General features: G+C 47.0%; 1 protein-coding gene across 1 annotated transcript in view; it reads right to left on the bottom strand.

The window, feature by feature from the left end:
- Positions 1-21,803, bottom strand: part of LOC119449410 (nuclear pore complex protein Nup98-Nup96-like) — a 186,190-nt gene that overhangs the window by 115,646 nt on the left and 48,741 nt on the right. The window contains 3 exon segments of the mRNA XM_037712580.2: positions 1,490-1,722; positions 15,525-15,662; positions 21,629-21,743. Of these exon segments, the coding sequence (XP_037568508.1) occupies positions 1,490-1,722; positions 15,525-15,662; positions 21,629-21,743 (486 nt within the window).

Genomic DNA, 21,803 nt, shown 5'->3' with positions numbered 1-21,803 from the left:
ATCGTTATAAGTGGACTACACTGTACTGCGTCGAGGGGCACAGAATAAAATGCGTATTTTTCTTTACTGTCAAAGCGCGTTTTAAATCTATGGAAGCAGATGTGGCAGTTGTTATGGCAATGATGAGCACGCCGATCTGAGTGGGCTATGCCGAAACAGGCATGCTGCACCACAACACACACAGAATAAACGTTGACCTTGAAGTAAGGGAAGCATGTACAGTAGAACCTCAAGAAAATGCTAGAAAAACGTACTAACCGAGAAAACGTACGATCAGAAGTTACTAAAAAATTGACAGACTCAACTAGTTGACTTCTACGTGAAACGAAGTGTTACATGAATCGTTGCAACACAAAACGCTAACACAAGTCGAGCTGGTGGGGCTTGAGCAGCACCAAAGCCACACATTGTCCTTTCACAGCTTCAACAAGCTTACGTTTGTGCTCCTCGAATTCGACCTGGGTCAGCAGCTTCTTTGAGCAGGGCATTTTGGCGGGAAGTTTTGCCGTGCCCACTCGGCACGAGACCCGAACGCATGTCGAGCTAGCAGGGCCTAAGCGAGCCGAGACACATGTTGTTGTGCTCCAATTGCGTAGTGTTTTAAGACTGCTATGGGAAACAAAAGAAATTGAGCTGGTCGGTAACACTGGAATCCGATGCCGCCAGAGCGATACATGACACTGCCTTTGCGCTAAGTGGCAGCGCGTTCGGGTTATCGCCTATTAAAAGCGTGCAGTATGCTTCCAATGGCACTACGGCCCATGAAACAGATAAGTGAACATGCTTATTGCAATAGGGTTAGCAGCGACAGCTGTGAATGCGGTCTGTGACGACCCGGGAGGAGAGTTGGTGGTAGCGGAAAAATAAAGTTGGTGCGCACCAGCATTTTCACGTGAGACAGGCATGTGAGTATTGCAGAAAAGCTGCTGCGGTGGACGGCTATTATTTCTGATCACACGTGCCCTTTGTTCTTTACATGGGATCTAGCAGTTGGAAAACGTATCATACGATTGCAGTTCGGCGATCTACTGAACATTGGTGCTGAAAAATAGCGTTTTCAGGGAACGTATGAGCAAGTAAAAATAAGCGTAACTGTATTTGGACATTTTTTGTGTTCTCGATCCCGAACGTTGGTGCCGAAAAATCTGTACGTAATGGGATCATATCAAAGAGGTTCTACTGTATTTAGCTATTCAGCGTGGTTATACCTGACGTATCCTAACGTGAAACAGGAAAAAACCAGCGAGAAACACGGGACATATTTCCATAAAGACACTGCTGGATCTGCCTTACGTACCTGTAAAAAAAGTTAGAGGGAGATGTCAGACGTAAGTTAAGCCACAGCCAATGATTTAAGCAATATTATCGATTTAGTCGAGTAGGTGCAGTAGGAGCAAGAAAAATACACCTGCAGAAGAATGGGAAGACTGTCTGTCCTACAGTGAACCTAATTCAGATGACAATGAACAATAATGGCAAGATAAAGCACCTGTCGTTGATGGGAACAGCCAGTGGTGTCCTAGAAGACGGGCTAGTGGATGACTGAGAAATAGGTGTGGATGCACGGTTCGCTGCAAGTACCGGGGAAGCTAAGAGAGTGCTGGCACTAAGCTTGTCTGGAGTGTCCTTGGGTTTGATGATCAGCGTCTTGACACTCTGGCGTGGAGAGAACGGCTCAATGCTGTCTTCTTCATCTTCCAACCCTTCAAAAAGTGATGATGTCTGCAAACACAAAAGAGAGAAAAGGATTGCACTCCTCAAAACAGGTCACACTCCTGAAATTTGCATTGTCAGAACAAAAGGTTATCAAGACCTGTAGCCTCAGTAAGTCTTGCTGGCTTTCAAAGAGCACTGAGAACCCCTTTCTCCTTGCTTCTCTATATGCATGCACTAAAGTAGTGCAAGACAGTTGGTCGTGCTGGAATAGTTTTGACAGTGAAATGATGAAATACAAATCACACACCGATAATAAGGACACTGATAATTCGGCTATGCTTGATTATTCAGACATTCATGGCACCACTGCTGCCAGCATAAACTAAATATACAAGGACGGCCAAAATTTTGGACACCTTACAGTGCACCATTCGATAATTCGAACTCTGCCTGCACAACCATATGTTAATTCAGTCACCAAGTCGAGCCGAAAGAATGGCACAAATGGTTAAATAAAAAACTAGAGAAATTTAAATATATGACTTACATTATAATGCAAACTATTATCTCGTGAGATCAATAGCATTGGCTTTTTGTGAATTTATCACAAACAACATCAGTAAATTGCAAGAACCATTCCGTGCTAAGCTTACTTGGCAAAAAATCTTGCTGGTCAATCTTAAAGCATCTCAAAGCAAGCCACTCAGATCCTTAGAGAGCTTTAGGACAATAGCGGGAGCTCCCGTGAAAGAACACTAGTTCTTCAACATGTTTTAAACCCAGTGACTCCCTCCTGCTAGTAACTTGGTTAGAGCAGGCTGAAAGAAGCCTTTCGCTTGGCACCTGGGTTGCAGGAACAGTAAAGTAGTTGCAGTCACTAGCTTTTTGTACTTCGCTTTCCCTACTGTTTGCCACCACTGAAACGGGTTGTCCTCACGTGGTAGCAATGGAGCTTGAAGGTAATCTGACAATTCCTGCATTAATGGATCAGCACTCTCTTCTGGTCCTACAGCCAAGCCACTGAAAATCTTCCACACTGGAGAACAATCATTGGCTTGTCCACTTTGGTTAGCACTACACTCTGCAGGCATCTCCTGGTCTGCAGAACTGCAACACATTTCTTAAAGCACTGAATGCAAAAGAGCTTGCACTTTCTCCTTTTCATCGTCATAGCATACACCTTTGAAATGAGGATCAAGTGTGGCAAGACAAATTGGTGCAGTGGTGCTTACACCCAGAAACCTGGCTTTTACCAATTTTAAAAGGTTCTGAAAAAAGTCACTCTTCACTGTCACTTGTTTTTTTTGCAGAGCAACAGCTGCATGCAGTGAACGAGGGGCACAACCAGAGAGAGCATTGGCAGGAGTGGGACTCCTGGCGCCAATTGCGCCATTTTGATACAAATGCAAATTCCTGCGCCAAAGTGCGCCAAACACAGAAAATTGATTGAAATTGCGCCACACAATGTGTGCTCTGGCAGTGGCCGCGAACAACGCGTGGACTCGTTCTCCGATAAAGAGTGCAGCCGTTCACATTCCACACACCCCGCAACGGTGCCACCTGCACAGTTTCTCATAGTTTTCACACTTATAACACAAAACTTTACAGCGCTTCCAGCAAGTGGCCAGCATGCACACGGCCACACCTGGCTGTTGTTGCGGCTGTCGGAACGACCAGGGCGGCTGTCTTTAGAGTGTACTAGAATACGGCTGAGTGCCTGGCTGAGGCGCAAAACAATGAAAAGTAGGCCGAGGGCCAGGCCCGTAGCCAGGGGGGGGCCTAACCCCCCCTCCCCCGAAATTTTGATCTTTACCGAAAATAATTATTGAAAAATAGGTGCTTTCCTTAAATAGTCAAGGCCCCCGAAAACAATTCCTGGCTACGGGCCTGCTGAGGGCACTGCGAGCGGGTTTAGCGGGCGGGCATCTCTGTCCCCAGGGCCAGTGTAACGTAAAGCTTTTCCTATCTGTCTTCATGCCCATATGGGCCAGGCCCAAGTCATTTTGACCTATCATGAAGGGCTAATGGCGGATTTGGGATAAGAAGCCGCAGTTTTTTCCGAAAGGCGAAGCATCGATTGCGATAACAAATTAGTAGACAGCTATACGAACTATGGATAGTAATTTTATCGGCCATATAAACTTGTAAACATTCGATTTCTAACTAAATTAACAAGCATGGTGTCACGCGTGCACAAGCAAACATGAACACATCTCACTCGATGACCGCAGAAACTCGCTGGAGCGAGGAAGCTTTGGCAACAGCAACGAGTGAATTGAACGCTTCACCGCGAATTAAGCGGCTAAAACAGCGCACACGAAGCTATCAGCACTCGCAATCACAGATTGCTTTCAAGATAGGCCCCTGCAGCCGTGCCATATGCAGCAGCCGTTGGAGTAAAACGCCCTCTCCCCGGTGCCATGTGCACGACGAAAGACGGTGCGCTTCCTCCTCGCTCTCCTCCCTTGCCACGCGAGATTCAGCTGCCATCATCAGCTCACCCTCGCACGCTTTCACTCGCACATACAGCATACGGCGCGTGGTGACTATGTTATTGACCCTGGACTTGATATGGAACATCACAGCAACGACGACGACAGAAATGCACCTGGAGTGTCCATATGATTGCTATCGCAATATATACAGATTGAAATAGTTTTACGTCATACCAGCCCAGGGTTGATTGCAGCTCTCTGGGTCTGCGGTGACATATGATGACCCAGAAATTATGTTACTGTGTCTACTGGACTGCATAATTTGAGAACATTTTCCGTTATCATGAGCATCGGTGCGGGACTATATAGTTCGATCGTAGTGTAACCAATGTTTTTCAGCTTTTCAGGAAAGCGCTGCGATATTCCATATTCTATTATTCCACCAAAATTCAGATTGGCCTGCTCCAAATTGCTCCACAATGAAATTTTGTCTTGCTCCAAACTTCTCCAAAATGCAATTTTACTTGCTCCAAAAATTACTCCTAAATGACTTTGGGCCCACCCCTGATTGGGTAACACTCGGCACACGCAGCTATTGTAGCCTCTTCCACTGGCTTAAAAACTGTCACTAAGGCCAACACTTGATGCCACTCCTCACTCATAAAGTTTTCAACTGGATCATTTTTGGTCACGCTGATTGTTACAGCAGTCTTTGGCTTCAGCAAAAAGCTGACATCACAAATTCGCTGTTCCATCGAGTTGGAATATCTTGGATGAGCTTAAGTGGTGGACCCAAGCCAAGCTGCATCTTTATTTCCTGCAGTCTAGATCTTGCAGTGCTGCTTCGTTTGTAGTGGCCAACGATGGTCCGCGCTTTGGCACACACGTTGGCAAAGCCAATCGTTTCTTTCTTGAGCGTCTTCAACACATAGTTGCAGAGTATGCGCATTGCGTGAAACACGAACCCACAATGCCTACCCAACAGTTGCAACAAAATTTTGCGCATTGTCGGTGACAACAAAACATGGAAGGCTGTCACTGATATCCAAGTCCATCAAAACTTCCTAAAGCAGGGAACGCAAGTTACTTGCGATGTGGCTCTCACAGAGTGACTAGAATGCAAGCACAAAATTGTGAGGCACAAATTTGTCACTGAGCACATGGCATATCACCGCTACAAAACTGTCATCAGCACGCAATATCCATATGTCCATGGTGATTGCAATGGAGGCCGAGCTAGTCTTCAAGATGTTATGCAAGTACGTGGACAGCACATCTTGCTGCGGCATACAATTCAGGCACAACACTTTGAGAAAACATAGTCGGGCTAGGAACTCTGAAATCTGGAGTTGCACATTCCATGAGAGCAATAAAGCCTGGCTCTTCCATGATTGAATAACTGTGTATGCCAGTCGCAATAAACGCGGCAATTTACATGGTGGCTCCCGAGAGGGGGTGCTGTCGGCGCTTAGCCGCAGAAGAAAAGCTGTGCGCAGACTTGCCTGCCTACTACTGACATTTTTCAACGCCCGAGTCGTCGTGGCGGCTACGTCTGCCACAGACGTTTGTTTTCTAAACACAGCCACAAGTGCGACACTTTGACAATTCAGCCTCAGTTTCGTCAAAAAAGCTCCATACTACACTTTGCTGCTTTCCTGGGGCAGTCTCCTGTTGGCTACTGATGGTTCACCACGCTACAGAATAGGAACTTCCACACAATCAGAGAGCATTGTCTACCGAAAACAACACAAATTCGCTTTACGGCAAAAACGAGAGTATATAGTGAGAGCACATGAGAGAGGGCTCCAGTGTGTCACTAAGAACCCGGCCAACAAAACCACCAATCTCATGATGATAACGGATTGATGACACATTCGCTTTGGTAAAACTGGAGTTTAGGCAAAGACACCATCCGGTGATTAATATTGCGTCGACAGTGCTGTAACAGCTTGGGCTACATACTTCTTGGTAATTCAATGACTAAAACAAAAAAAATTATCCCTTGCTGTTCCGACGCTTCGTTCCTAAGGGATTTTCCAGTCGGTGCTGGTTATTAAAAAAATATTCAGAAAATATTTGGTATTTCGAATATGCACTGTTCGATTCATGTACCAAACCAAATAGAATGCTATTCGATTCGTTATTCGAAATTTTTGGATATTCACAGACCCCTACGGAAGTGTGGGACAAATGACTGTTGTGAAGAAAACTGCAATCATTCAGCTATCTGTGTGCGATCCACTTCTATTTACCCTGACGGCGGATACAGATTCTATGCGTGCATTGATTGCACTTTCTGCTATTTGTAGTAACATGATGAGAAGTTATTTTTCGCCCCTAGGGGAATAAAAATCACTTACTTTCTGGCATATCTGATATCTGATATTTTGATTTGATTTGATTTGATTTCAGGCTATTCCAATTTTTAGGCTCACCCTGTCGAGTCCAAATTATTAAAATTAAATTATGGGGTTTTAAGTGCCAAAACCACTATCTGATATGAGGCATGCCGTAGTGGGAGACTCCGGATTAATTTGGACCACCTGGGTCCAAATCTAAGTACATGGGTGTTTCCTGCATTTCGCTCCCATCGAGTCCAAATTATCAGTCAGCGACTGTATACTAGATAGTGGTGCATGACAAATGCATTACCCTCAACTAAAATCTTTACTAACGCACAAAATATATTAGAACCCCATAAGCATATTTTTCATTGAAACATTTTCCTGGTTATAACATCGTTCAAGCATTGTTCCCGTTTGTGGTTGCGAAATAAGTCTTCTGACTGCTACTACTACTACTGCAGTCCAGTGAAAAAATGTCGCAGTTTCACCCGAAAGGCGAAGCATCAATTGCGATAGCAAATTAGTAGAGAGCTATACGGAGTAAGGATAGTAGTTTTATCAGCTGTATAAACCTGGACAAGCAGCAGCACCGGCAACGCACAGAACTGTTGTTGACACCGTCGGCGTTTTACCCGCGTTCGCACCGAACGCACGCGGCATTGATGACTGTTGCCGGTGCCTCTGAGGGCGGCTCAGAGGTTTTCGACGAGATCAGAATGGGACACTCGTCGAGCAGCGTCGGAAATCTTACCCACCTTCTCGCCTCGCAACGTTTTTATATAAATATGCATTTGGTGCCGCAGCTAAACGTCGCCTCCCCTCCCTCCCGTCCCCCCATGGCCTTTCGTGCGACAGAAAAAGTCGCGTTTGCTCTCTATATATGATTGTAAAGGAGGAAAGAGACGCTTAATTCTGCAGCCTTTCAGGGAGCACGGCGCAGAACACGTATTTGCTCTCCGACGTGCGTTCGCTCCCCGTGAAAGCGTGCGTCCCTCGCGCCCTTTCACTCGCACATACAGCGTCCGAAGCGCAGTGACGATTTCATCGCCGTCGACGTCATACGGAACCTCACGGCGACGGCAACGCCTATGGCAGAAATCCACTTTGGAGTGTCCATATAATTGATATCGCAATAAAACATAGTAAAGGATCCGGGACCGGTTGATGTAGTTTCATGTGACAGGGAACTGCTGTGTGGCAGCACACCAGTTGTCTTTCAGAGAATTCTGGTGAGAATATCTAAACAAGGAAAACTACTGGGCTTCTGCTTGTGTGTGCTCAGCCCATAAACGGCACTGAGCTCTGAAGCTTTTCTCAGTTCCGCAGAGCATAAAAAATGCAGCCTGGCCGAAAGTTGGGCTCCAGCGAATCATTATGCTGCGTCAGCTCTACCAACGCTGGTATCTGGCTGCGTGTTCTGATGGCCTGATCATAAGGCCTCTTCAGGGCTACGTTGTGTAGCAGCCCTGAAGCATCACCAGCATCGGCATCTCGATGCGCCTTCTCACAGATGCCTTTGTAATACAGTTAAGCATGTATACAACGAACTTCAATATAACAAAATCTTTAATGTAACGAAGTACAGTAGAACCTCGTCTTTATGTTGTGGGGAAAAACACAAGAAAAGACATACTAACTGGGAAAATGTACGACCTGAAGTCACTAAAAAATTTGGCAGACTCAACTGCAGCTGGCATCTACGTAATGCAAAGCGTTGCACGAATTGTTGCAGCACGAGAGGCTGACGCACGCCTAGATGTGGAGCCCGAGCTACCAGAGACTCGCACTCTAGTTTTTGTGGCTCGAATTCAGCCTCGAATTCCTCGAATTCAGCCTGGGTCAGCAGCTTCTTCAAGCAGGAGATTTTGGTGGGAAGTTACGACGTGGCCACTCAGCGAGAATCGTGGCGGCACAAGACGCAGATGCATGTCTAGCTAGTGGGGTCAGAGCGGCCTGAAACATGCTTTGTCACTTTCCTATTATGTAGTGTTTTAAGACGATGATGGGAAAGTGAAACAAAATCGAGCTGGTTGGCGGCAGTGGAATGTGATGCTGCTAGAGCGAAACATGACGCTCCCTTCGTGCAGCAGAGAACGGCGGCGCGTTTGGGTTATATTATTGTCTATTAAAAATGTGCAGTATGCATCTAACGACACTATGCCACGCGCGCTGAGAAACAGATAAGTGAAGATGCTTATCGCAATAGGGTTGGCGGTGATAGCTGTGAATGCGACGCGCGATGACCCGCAAGGCGATTTGCTGGACTGGAAGAGGAAACCGAGTGCATGCCAGCCATTTCACGTTACATGAGCTGGCAAGTACCGCGAAAAAACTGCCGTGGCGGGTGCCTATTGCTTGCAATCGCACATGCCTCGCACCTTTTCTTGTTCACATGAGATCTAGCAGCCTAAAAACGTATTGTACGTCGCAGCTTGGAAGTAATTGATTACATTTACTGCAAATAAATGTGCCTTTGCTGAGTGCACCACTCCAGCAAGAATTTTAAGAAATAAGTAGGGATGTGCGAATATTCGAAAAGTTAGAATTATTGAATATTATATTTGTAATATTCGTATTCGATTTGAAAAATAGATATTCAAGAATGTTCGAATAATCGGTTGGGTACAAATATTCGAATCAAGTCGAATATATTGCTGGCTGTGCGAGAGGAGCACAGTTCTTAGCATTTGTTTATATCTAATCGAAGAATATTGGGGCGATCTTGTGCTGAATCTTGCGACGATTTCGAGCTGCTAGCAAAATTTCGCCTGTAAAGCACACTTAGCCACTAAACGTCAGAACTTTGCGGGAAAGCCGGCCTCTCAGCAAGGGGCACAGGTGTGCGGATAACGAGGGTGCACTTCTTTCTTTTTTTTTTTCTTTTTTTTTTTTTTACAGCGAAGCTGTTATATTAGGCTAGGTTCCAGGAGATCACGTATGACAACGGAAGTTGATAGATAGACCGCAAGTAGATCAACAATTTTCGGCTCCATGTGTGGCGGTTTGGCTCTATGTGCTCGGCACCGAGGTTTCCCGCCAGCTGTGCCTTAGCACAGGCGTCAAAACGGATGATAGATGGCGTATTGTTATACCCCTCGCCATTGCCAATGCCTCTTTCACAAGTGCCGCGATACTCGGCAGCGGCACGTCCAACCAATCACTGTGCCCCTTTGTCTCATGACGTAGAGATCGCGCTAGCGCTGTTATCAGCAGTTGCCCTTTGGACTCGCTTTAGACTCGCTAACCACATCTTCCAGGATCCTGACCTGAGGATCCTGACGATGCCGTGCAGTGTATCGCGGCTATTAACGCTGTGGCTCATACGCTAGTCTATGACGATGGGGCGGACTTGGTGCAGCAAACGCACTATTGGCCATCACGCCGGGCGAAAACAAGATGCTGGTGTCCTTGCTCTGTGATGAACATGCCGAAGTCGCTCAATATGGTCAATAATGATAATAAATTCACTATATAGTAACATTCACTACCATAGTCAGAGCTTCGCTGGCTTCCATCTTCACAGTAGTGGAAAGGCTCTGGATTTTTAAACAATCTTTTCTTCTTTTCTTTTGCGCTATTTTGCTTCAACTTCAATGTTCATGTAACGTTCGCCTTGAAGCGAGACGAGAGAAAGCGCGAAGGTCTATTTGCTCACTGCTGCTGGTGCGCTTTCTCATTTCGGCATTTTCACAGTTGATTTTCCGCGGTCATCGAGCGAAATGTGTTCATGTTTATCTGTGCGCACGTGACACCGTGCTTGTCTATGTAGTTATTAAGCAAATGTTTACAACTTTATATGGCCAATTAAACTACTACCCTTGCTTCGTATAGCTCTCTGCTAATTAGCTACCGCAATAGATGTTTTGCCTTTTGGGCGAAACTGCGACTTTTTCTAATAAAAGGTGCATTCAAATTTGAAAGCATGTTACAATCGTAACTAATTCTACTCACAATCAAAAACAAAACCGATTCTTACTAAAATAAAAAGTTTAATGCAAGGTAGCTGGCCACGTTGCCATCGAACGGTGCGTTTGAAGAGAGCGACGCTCGGAGACATCGCAAGGTGGGTCCATGGTGCATGGAATGCCCTCCTGTAGACGATGGTTGCACAAGCGTTCGAGAAATGTGGCATTTCTAATGTGTTAAATGGAGCTGAAGATGACTTTCTGTTGTTGGCAGACAGCAAAACAAGAGGTGTCGTGAACTCCGACAGTGACTAGCTGATAGGATTCAGCTGCGTCCGTGTCTGTGTGCCTTTGTATGTTTTATAATATAGTTTCAACACTGTTCGCATCGACTCAGCTTTCGTTACTTGATGTGCGCAGTAGAATCGGCACCATGTTATTTTTTTTAATATTTGGCCAGCAATATACAACTGCGCGTTACAATCAGTGGCACGATGGAATCGTGCAAATAAAGTGGTTGTCGTCTCTATCAGTCCTTGTCCTTTCGCGCTGTACGTCGTTTTTTTACCATGTTGGCAAGCGCCGGCAACAGAATGGACACAAAATGTTCACACATTGATCACCACAGTTTGTTACAGCTGTACAGTAGAACCCCGCTGTTACGTTCCCGGGTGCTGCGTTTTCCCAGCTGTTACGTCGTTTCCGGCCGGTCCCGGCACAGCTCCCATAGAACCCAATGCATTGGTAACCCCGCTGTTACGTCGCAACTGTGGGACCATTCCCGCATCGTACGTTGCAAACTGCCATACCATGCCAGCCCGAGCGGCCATTTTGACTTTTCATGTTGCTTGGCTTGGTGGCTTGACGATGCCATTGGCCGCTCAAAGTGCCAGGGGCGACACTTATTACGTATTTTTGGTTTCCGCTAACAAAAGTATGGCGCTTGAGATCCACATTTGCTATCTAAAGATGGTGTCTATGATGCGTTGCGGCCCTAAAATTGGTTTTGGCTCATAGATGTTCCGTATAAAGTCCAAGGGCGATAACGCCGTCGCCGCGTGCCGTATGCTGTATGTATGTGCGAGTGAAAGCGTGCGAGGGGAGCCAACGACCACGTCTCGCGCGCCAAAAAAGGAAAGCAGGGAGGAAGCACGCCTTCTCCCGTTGCGCTAGAGGCACCGGCGAGGGAACGAGGGGGGAGGGATAACAGGCAGCGTTGTGCTCAAGCATCATACTGCGTGGCAGCGCGCGGTCGTGCGGGCCGTATCTTGAAAGCAATCTGCGTGGGGGCAGAGTCTGCGCAGTGTAGGTGCGTCGGCGGCTCGTAGCTTTGTGCGTGCTGTGTGTTCTCGGCGCTCAGTTTGCGCTGAAGCGATAGACAACAGCACAGGGTGACTTCGCTCGCTTTTGCAGCGGCGCTTACATTCCTCACGCCAGCGTTTGACAGCGCGTGTCCGCGGTCATCGAGTGTGATGTGTTCATGTTTGCCTGTGGGCGCTGACACCATGCTTGTTAATTAGTTAATAAGCGAATGTTTACAAGTTTATACAGACGATAAAACTACTATTCTTACTTTGTATAGCTTATCGCAATCGATACTTCGGCTGTCAGGCGAAACTACTTTTTGTCACACGTAAGAATTACAATAATATTGTGTGCAGTTCAACACTACTCCCATTTCTCAATTTTTCCTGTTTCCCGGCTCTTGCGTTTCCCGACTCTTACGTTGTTGTTTTTTTACGGTCCCGTTAAAACGTAAGAGCGGGGCTCTACTGTATTTCATTCTTCCGGCTTTCCATGTGCCGCACGGCGGCTGTGAAGAGGACTTCATCAGTGTGACATGAAACCGTAAAAGTGGTCGCCGGCTCTCAAATTTAACAAAATTTACTTCTGTTATCGAAATTTTTTTTCAAGCTGCCTAGATATTCAGACATTTTTTACATTCTCCATCGCATAAAAAAAAGATTTGGCCGGCAACTATACTTTGCATGAGAAGGTAGAATTTCAATGTAGCAAAATTTTGATACAATAAAGTTAGCGCCGATTTCTGGCGTGTCAAATTAAACAAGATGCAGAAAAAACGCCATAACGCGCCTCCGATTCATTTGGCAGTATTTGCCCGAGTCGAACACGCCCCCGAATCAAACACGCGTCCACTTCTTATCAGAAAACTAGAGTAGAAAGTAGAAAACTAATGTAGAAATAACATGAAAGCTTCTAAAGAAAGGAGAACTCTAAGGCATACACAATTTTTAGCAATAAAATTGGGAAAGGGTCAAAATGTGTTGTACAAAGGCTGCAAGTTTCCTAAAAGTCAGCTTCGCCACAATACATCCACGTTATGCATTAAAACATATGAACACTACATAAGTGGCTTTGATTTCTATCCGATTGAACCACACAGGCAATTTTCAGACCACTTTTCTTGATTAAAAAAAAAAAGGGAGCGCTTTAAAATAGGGTAATACCGTAATCAGATTTTCTGAGCTACGGTTACTGCTTGGAAATCTTCCTAGGGAAAGTTGAAAATACGCACTTTTGACGGGATATGACGTGTGTTCAATGCTTTCATTGTTCTATAAGCTCCGCCGAGACAGACGCTGCCACTAAAGGGGTCGCGATTGGGGTCCCCATATGGGGCACAGACATGTGCATGCTGAATGGTCAAGTTCATAATTCTCCAGCAAAAGATATTTTAGGATCAAAAAAGCTGCACTTTCACCGGAAAGTTGAAGCGTTGATTGCAATAGCAAGTGATTAGACAGCTCTACGCACTAACGTTAGTAGTTTTATTAGCTGTATAAACTGCTGTAAACATTCGCTGACTAACTAAATCAACAAGCATGGTGTCACACGTGCACAGGCATAAATGAATCTATCTCAATCGATGACCGTGGACACTTGCCATCAGAATGCCGGCGTAATGAAGAGCGACAGCAGCAGTGAGAGAATTCTCCTTTGTGCTGCCTCTTGCTCCGACACGAACCAGGCACGTGAGAACACGGCGTACATGAAGCCATCAGCTAACTCGGTTCGGCTAGCCTTCCAACCCATCGCAAATTACCTCCAAGGTAAGACGTGCACAGTCACAACCAGAGTAGAAGCGGAGATGCGCTACCCTGCCCCCCTACCCCCTCCCCTCTTAGTGGGTGCACATCTCCGCGCTCCCTCCCCCTGCATGCGCAGAAAGTTGGCGTGCACCCCCCTCCCTGCCTTCCCCTGCACGCGCGAGAGGACACCGCCGCACCAAGCTACCATCCTTCTCGGCTCATCCTCGCATCCTTCCCCTCGCACCTATAGCATACGGCGCATAGCGCGATCTTATCGCACTTGGACTTTATACAGAACCTCACAGCGATGGTGGAAATTCGTCTGGAGTGCCGATATAATTGCTATCGCAATAATAACGATAGTTTGGGCCCGTAGAAATGCATGGGCACTGGCGAGGACCTTCAATCGGGATCAAATTAACTGAAAAATCTAATTAACCAGAGCTGAATTAACAGAAACCCACTGTATCAAGGTTTAACTAATTTTCTTCCACAACCTTGATTTAAGAAGTCCAGATGCGAAGCTGTTGTAATTGTTGAAGGAGTGTGTTTCCCATGGTAAAACAAATGTTTGGCTTTTGAAGCGCGAAACCTATAGCTAATAGTGAAATGATTTTGAATGAATGAGCACCAACCCACAACTTACTCTGTTTTGAGGATGTGTTGAAAGGGCCCCTCACCAGGCCACATAGCAAATTTTGGTTACATGCTGGAAGTTGTTACATGCCCTTTAGGGAGCATTCTACTGCTAGAATTTTTGAAATTGGTTCATTAATAGGCGAGAAATATTCCAGTGCTGCAAACGCATGATTTCAGGAGGCGGGCGTCACCGCCAACATAGGCACTCTCTACACTTGCCCCCGTCTAGCCTACGCAAGCAAAATTCCTTCCCTGCGTTCTCCCATACCGGAGCTGAAGGATTGCGTGACACATACGTCACAGGCTCCGCTTTCTTTATTTTTCTCTCGCGTTTTTTGCTGTGCAACGCATTTCTGCTGACGGTCTCGCGCGCGAGCTGCTGTGCTTGTCTTGTTTCGCGCAGTGCACTAGAACACCTAACTAGCGGTATAAGTCAGTGCTACACGAACACTGAGGCAGACATAAGCGGATCACAGAGCATCATCGTGCGCTGAAACAGGGTAGAAAATGACATAGTTTCGCTCTCTGCGCACGCGACTGCATGACGTGGGAACAAGCAGATGAAATGGAAGTACATCTCTTTTGCTGCGGTCTGAGGGTAAAACAAAAACACACCGACATTCACGTTGTACATTTTATTATTGCTCTAAACTTTAATTAGTCTATTGAAGCAACAAATTAAACAAATACCTGATATTGCTTTGAATAATTCTCAAAGTCACATGTCACTATGAATGACGTCACAGCACTACCATGTACTTAGGCGCACATGCGCGATCGACGTCGAATCTGTAGCTGGGAGCATAGCGCCCTAAAGAAGATGAGCAAACGGTGTTTGGCTTGAAATTTAAGCTCTTTTCGCAGCGCGCAGGGATGTAATAGATAGTAGACACGATTGTGTGCACTGCGCTTGTCAGCTCAAAATGGCCAGACCTGGTGAGGGTCCCTGCTAGAAGATTAAGATCCCACAGACTTGATTTCTATTAGTTACAATTATGTGAAGAAAAAAGAATGAAGCCAGTGAGACAGATGCTCTCAGGGTTAATATAGTACGCACACACAAATACCCACAAAAGTAAATGGGAGGATGGTTGCCACGGTGCTTTAATTGGTAAACACTGCACATGTAATGTGGAAGCTGCAGGCTTGGCTCGTACCTGCGGCAAATTGTCTTTTCATCCACTTTTAATTCCCTTTTCCTTGTTATTTCTACCCTTCAACTAAACATTCCCTCGTTTCACTGTCTAAGCTAGGCAAGCCAATTGTAGTTGCCGAGATGGCTCGCTGACTGTTGCATTCCATGGATGAGCATGTGTTAAGGTTTAATTCCTAGCCACAGAAACTGCATTCTAATAGGGGTGGGTCAAGTGTAAATATGAAAACGTGATAAGACTTCAGCACATTTAGGCATTTGACTCAAACATCCTCTGCTGCAATAACCACAATAGCTTTGGGATGCAAAAACCAATCAACGAAATTAATTCAGCCACCAACCTTGCCCGTCTGTGTTCCAACCGGTTTTGGCCGTAACTTAGGTGCTGGCATAGGAGACACCTTGTAGTGAGAGGCAAGCAGAGCCTGCTGGGCTGCTGGGTTGGTGGGCTTTAGCAGCTCTTCTCGTTTGTTGGTCTCCTGCAAGGGGCACAAACAGAGCATTGGCACTAAAACAATGGGCAGCTAATAGGGGTGTTTCCTCACTGCTGTATATGACAGGAATACCTTGCTGCATTAGCACTGAATCCACACAAATGGAGTTGGCAACCGATTCTTCAAGAATGCAATTTATCTGGACCTGCCAGGTTACTTGAACATTTCCACAGCCCCAACACTTACTACATAGAATTGAAGTATACCAGTTGTTTCTATGAAGACAAGTAATATTTAAAAATAGCTGTTCTGAAATAAAAGGACGGTTTATTTAAAGACTTGCTGTCAGCAGTGGCGAACATAGGGTGATTGGTGATATGTGGTAATCAGTTGCTAATTAATTAAAATATCGTAATTAACTCTTAAAGCTTTCAATTTCCAGTGGGCTCATCATAACTCAGAAATTGAAATAAGCTCTTCGTACAAGCAAAATAAACTTTCAGATTTGAAAAAGTTAGATTACCCACAGAACTGTGCCACAATAAATGGAGGCTCTCGGAATGTGCGAAACCAAAACTGGGAGACTGAAGCGCATGCATAACTGTTCCCTTAGCGGCGACGTTACTATTTATGTCATCGAGCTGCAGGTAGCGAGTGCACTGCGGCTTTGTCAACGACACCACTCCACACTCTCAATGACTAATCCTAGGGGTGTGTGAATAATCGAAAAGTTCGAATATTATCGAATATTATATTTTAACATCCGTATTCAATTCGAAAAACAGATATTAAAAAAGATTTGAATAATATTCGGTTAGATACGAATATTCGAATCAAATCGAATACCGTATTTACACGATTGTAAGTAGACTCGAATGTAGGTCGACCCCCCCCCCCAAAATTGCATCTCAAAAAAAAAAAGTTGTGTGTGTGCGGGAAGGTTGGGGGGGGGGGGAGAAAAACCACGCGAGTGCATTTCACACAAGGGAAATTTATTGATGGGGTTGCTAAGACTACTCATCGTCACTAGAGATGACCTCACTGGTACTGCTGCCATCATAGCTGCTGCGGTCCCACAGCACGTCGTCATCAAAAGTGAGTCCACACTTCGCGAACGACCGCACCACGACATCGCGCGGTACAGCCCCCCACGCAGAGAGGACCCACCCGCACACGGTAGCCAGACAGGCCAAATTTTATCGCGCTGAAGGCGCGAGAAAATGGCGCTCGTCTTTCCTTTCCTCTCGTCTTTCACTGTTGTCCTTTATTTCGAGTTTTGCGCTATCAAGTATCATGCACCACTGCCGCACCACACGTTCACCGACTTCATACTTGCGTCCCGCTGCGCAGTTGTTAGTTTCCTCAACATGGAGGATAGCAGCCAGTTTGAACGCTGCTGAGAACGAGCGCTGAAAGTTCTTGGCACTCATGACAGGTGCGATGTTTCAGCACAACAGCAGAAGTGACAGACGCGCGCGGCCGTCGAAAACAATCGTATCTCAAAGAAAAGCTCTTCCGCCAACTACCAATACCCCCCTAACGAAGGCTCTTCCGCCAGCTACCAATACCCCCCAAACGGCGGCTCTTCCGCCATCTACCAATACCCCCTAAACGGCGGCTCTTCCATGATCGATGCTCCCACAAGAGCCGTGCGCTCGTGGTGCGCGCAATCAAAATGTATGCAATACAGTAAATTATTACGCTACGCTTCTACCGTAACCATAAAAACGTAGGTGCAAAGTTGTAACCACGCCGTAGCGCCCGTGATTTCTCATTTCTCTTGCTGTTACTAGCGGTACACGGTTCGGTTTCGATTCTAAGTCGACCCCCCAACATTGGATTGCCAAATTTGAAAAAATGGGTCGACCTACAATCGTGTTAATACGGTATATTGCTGGCTGTGCAAGAGCAAACACAGTTCTTAGCATTTGTTTCTATGCAATCTAAGAATATTGAGGCGATTTTGTGTGTGCTGCTGGCAAAATTTCGCTTGTAAAGCACACTTGGCCACTAAACGTCTAAACTTTGTGGGAAAGCCAGTCTCTCAATAGCAAGGGGCATGGATTTGCGGACAGAGCGCCACCCCCAATTCTTAGCTTACTGGTCGACAGCAAGTGCGATGAGTGACGACTGGCACAGGGTCAAATGCCCCCGAGTTTACGGGCATTTGATGTGGTATAATAAGGCACAGGCTGGCGAGGACAGCTAGTGGGAATTACTAAAGTTTCCAAGTTAGCATGAGTCAAATACACAATGTTTTAGTATAATGGCTTACTAATCTAGTTCTTTAACACTGACAATGCAATTGCAATGTTCCAATATAACAAATTAGCCCAACTTGCGGATAAATGTATGTGCGTATTATTATTTGATATTCGAAGCTAAGTACAGTGTAGACCGCTTATAACGTAGGTCGCCGGAGTCGCGAATATCCTGCACTATAAGCGGTACTGCACTATAACCAAAGCAACAATTTTCAAGGCCCGCACATATGCAAAACATGTGCACCGAGCTGCCACGCGTATGCGACAGTCGAGGAATGTGGCTAGAACGTTTGCATTCAATTTACAGTCGAATCTCATTAATTCGAACTAAATCACGCGGCGGCGCCTCCAACCGGCATTGCTCCGGCACCAGCCATAGAGTAAAAGCTTAGGAGAGACCCCTCAATGTCAGCGCGCAAACAAAACCAAAAAAAAAGAAAGAAAGAAAAAAAAACGCAGCGGAAATTTCACCCTCTCTCAAATGGTAAGGTCGCCGATTCTGCGTTGCGCCGGAATGTGCGTGTACGTGCCGACGTCTCAGCCAGGCTGAAAGGTAGCCACACGTAGAAAATGGCAGTGAACCCTTCTTTCTCCTTTATGCTTCCTCTACTTTGTAGTCACGTGTTGACCTTGCACGCTGCGGCTACGGCGCAGAGGGAAGCAGCGGCGCTGTCCCAGGCTGGCCAACGAAACTGCGCACGCCGGCAAACTGCCCGCTTCCCGATAACGGCTGTGGTTCTTGCTGTCTCACAGGAGACCAACCACCGCGGGTTCGAGCTTAGCGAGCCACAGGGCCGCGTCAGCCGTCGCCTCCAGCACCGCTCGCGCGCGAGCTCAGAGGCCGCAAGGAGCTACCGAGCGACGCACGCAAAAACGCAGTAAAGCCCTGAGTTGACGGAAACCGTTTACTGAAACCGTCGGCACCAGCACTGCACAAACACCCGCGCGGCGGGGAGCCAAAGGGGTCCCGCACCAGGGCAAAAATACAATAACAGGCGCCTATAGCACGTCGCGGCGAGAGCACAGGCTCAAGCTGGGACATGCCGCTAGGAAAAGTCCCGGCAGCTATGCTACTTCCTCTGGCGATAACCAATGGGTCAACTCGCGAGAGCCCGAGCAATATCCTTCGGCTTTCGGCAAGCGCGGCTCGGCGGGGTACGACCTCGCGCGAGCACTAATGGCACCGCTCGTCGGCTTAGCGCCGGCAAAAGGGTCAGCACAAAGTATGCGCTCCCCGCTCGGGCAAAGGCACCGTGCGCGAGCTCCAATCCGTCCAGTTCAGTCCAGTCCAGTCCAGTCCAGTCTCGTCCAGTCTCGTCCAGTCTCGTCCAGTCCAGTCTCCTCGGCCGACACAAAGGTGTCGGCGGACGAGAGGAAAGCATGTACGTACTGTGCGCTGGTCCCGGAGAGAACTCAGAGCCACGCTCCGCCGCTAGCAGCCGAAACGCGGCCGCGTGACGTCAGCGCCCCGCCCTCACCGCCAACCGCCACGTGCGCAGCGCCACTGCGGGAACCGGTTAGGCGGCGCGGGTGGGGAATAAGGCGAGCGGGGAACGAAAGCGAGGGATGGCAGAGCCCGCGCAATGGCACCGGCGCCTCCCTCAATCCCCACACAGCAGAAAACGAAACTTCGGGGAGCTGGCGCCGGGCCAACTGGAGGGGCGGCGCCCGCAAAGCGCCAGGATGGCTCCGCTTCCCTTCCACCCTCCTCCCTCACATTCCACGGTCTCCGCATGCGCCCTTCACCGTGCCGTGCTGGCGCCGCCCGCTCTCTGGGCCAGTATTTTGTAGCGATGCCTTTCCGCTAATAATTCCTTTTCGCGCTTATCGCGCTTTGTCAGTGGTCGGAGCGACGGTTCGCTCGCGTTATCAACGGGATCCGCCAGCCGTGAGCGGTGGATGATAAGACTAGAGTAGAATAAGTCATAATGCCTCGCTACAAAATCGCAGCCCTGAAGTTTCGTTTACTGCCGTTATCGTGAAGCGAGCGTTGGCCAGCGTTGGCAGTTTCATGGCCCTCGCTCACTATGCGCGCCGTGATATTTCACGACTCGCACTCAAGATTCTGGTTTCAGCCTCACTGGCTGTTCGTTCGCACCACGTGCCCTTCTCTTCCACTTCATCTCTCTTTCTTCCTCGATCACTCCTTGGGGCACCCGTTTGAGGGGAGCGTTCGCCGTCTCCGCTGACTTCCGTACTCCCAGGCAGCCGCACTGTAACCGGTATTTCGTTTCCCGCAACTGCACTATAAGCGATACGTGTATACATGGAGTGCTATGGGAAAATTAACGGGAGTCTGAAAAGACCGCACTATATCCGGTCCTGCACTATAAGCGGTTACGTTATAAGTGGTCTATACTGTATTTGATTCGTAATTGAAAATATCGATATTCGCACACCCCTACAAATCACCTCAGCGAGGCGCGTTTTGCTTGACAGAACTGCAGCACAGCTTGCAGCTAACAGCTGGCATTGTAAAAAAAAAAAATACTGCAATAAAGTTTTCCCAAGAAACTCAATTTCTTGTGCTTTTCAATTATTCGGACCCTTTATGCCATAAAAATCAGTCAGCTAGTGCATTTAGCTGTTTGCAGGCCGCCCCTATACAAGCTACCAACACATCCTTGCTATTCCACTGACATTCTACTTTATTTTACAACAAAAGAGAAAACCAGCAAATAAAGAAGTGGCCATAGATAAAGCACACAGACAAACTACTTCCCGTATTTACTCGAATCTAACGTGCACTTTTTTTCCCGATAAAACAGGTCTAAAAATTGTGTACACGTTAAATCGAGTACGACCCTAAATCTGCGTTACCATATAGCCGTTGGCATTTCAAAATGGCCGCCTCGCACGCGCGTCGCGCCTAGTTACTCTCGAGCCTAGCTACCATAGCTTCCTCAGTGTGCTGCAGTACACGTGCTTAGGCAATAGTCTATCATCTGTCTTCACGTTCTCCGCGTCTGCTCTATCAGCATGAAGTACCAAGTTCATCACGATGCTGCAGTTAAAAGGAAAGTGATCCTGTGTGCAGAGACAGACGGAAATCGGGCTGCATCACGGGCGTTCGGAGAATCCGAAACTTGCGTTCGGGTCTGGTGCAAACAGAAGGAGAGGATTTTCACCAGCAAAGCAATGCGGAACGGTTTCAGTGGACCAAAGCAGGATGTAATCTGCGACGATCCACTTCGGCGATACGATCGCCTTGGCCCTATCTTAAAAGCAATCTGCGACGAGGAAAGTTCGCCGTGCGCAGTGTTTTCGCGGCTTATAGGTCGCGTTGAAGCAAGAGGCATGATTGCACGAAGGTCATTTCGCTCGCCACGCTTCGTCACTCGAGCGTTTTGATGGTTCGTTTCCGCGGTCAACGAGCAGAGATGTGTTCATGTTTGCTTGTGCGCAGCGTGACACCGTGCTAATTAATTTATTTAGTAAGCGAATGTTTGCAAGTTTATACGGCCGATGAAACTGCTATCCTTACTTCGTATAGCAGTCTACTAATTTGCTATGGCATTCGATGCTTCGCCTTTCGGGCGAAACTGCAACTTATTTTATTGATCGCAACTTCAGTGTATCAGGAAGAAATCTGTTTTTACAAATGAGAGAAAGTTGTATTTCTGTTTGAAAGCATGAGGTGCACAGTACTGTAAAGGACTTTTTTTTTTTGTCACAGAAAACGGGTGCGCGTTACAATCGAGGGCACATTAGAATCGAGTAAATACGGTATGCCCCACAGATAAGTACCTTCAGCACATTCCTGAAGAGCGGGTTGTCTCCATACGGGTTGGCGGACAGGTACTGGAGTAGCTGCTGTGTCTGCTGCTGCTGTAGCTGATTTGCTGCTGCATTAGGATCCGTGCTAAAGAAAGAAATTGTTCCAATATGAGTCACAAAGTACACTCGATATGTTAAACAAATT

This window comes from Dermacentor silvarum, chromosome 4, assembly GCF_013339745.2.
Source record: "Dermacentor silvarum isolate Dsil-2018 chromosome 4, BIME_Dsil_1.4, whole genome shotgun sequence".
Classification (NCBI taxonomy): Eukaryota; Metazoa; Arthropoda; class Arachnida; order Ixodida; family Ixodidae; genus Dermacentor; species Dermacentor silvarum.
This window is presented reverse-complemented; position numbering and strand designations above follow the sequence as displayed.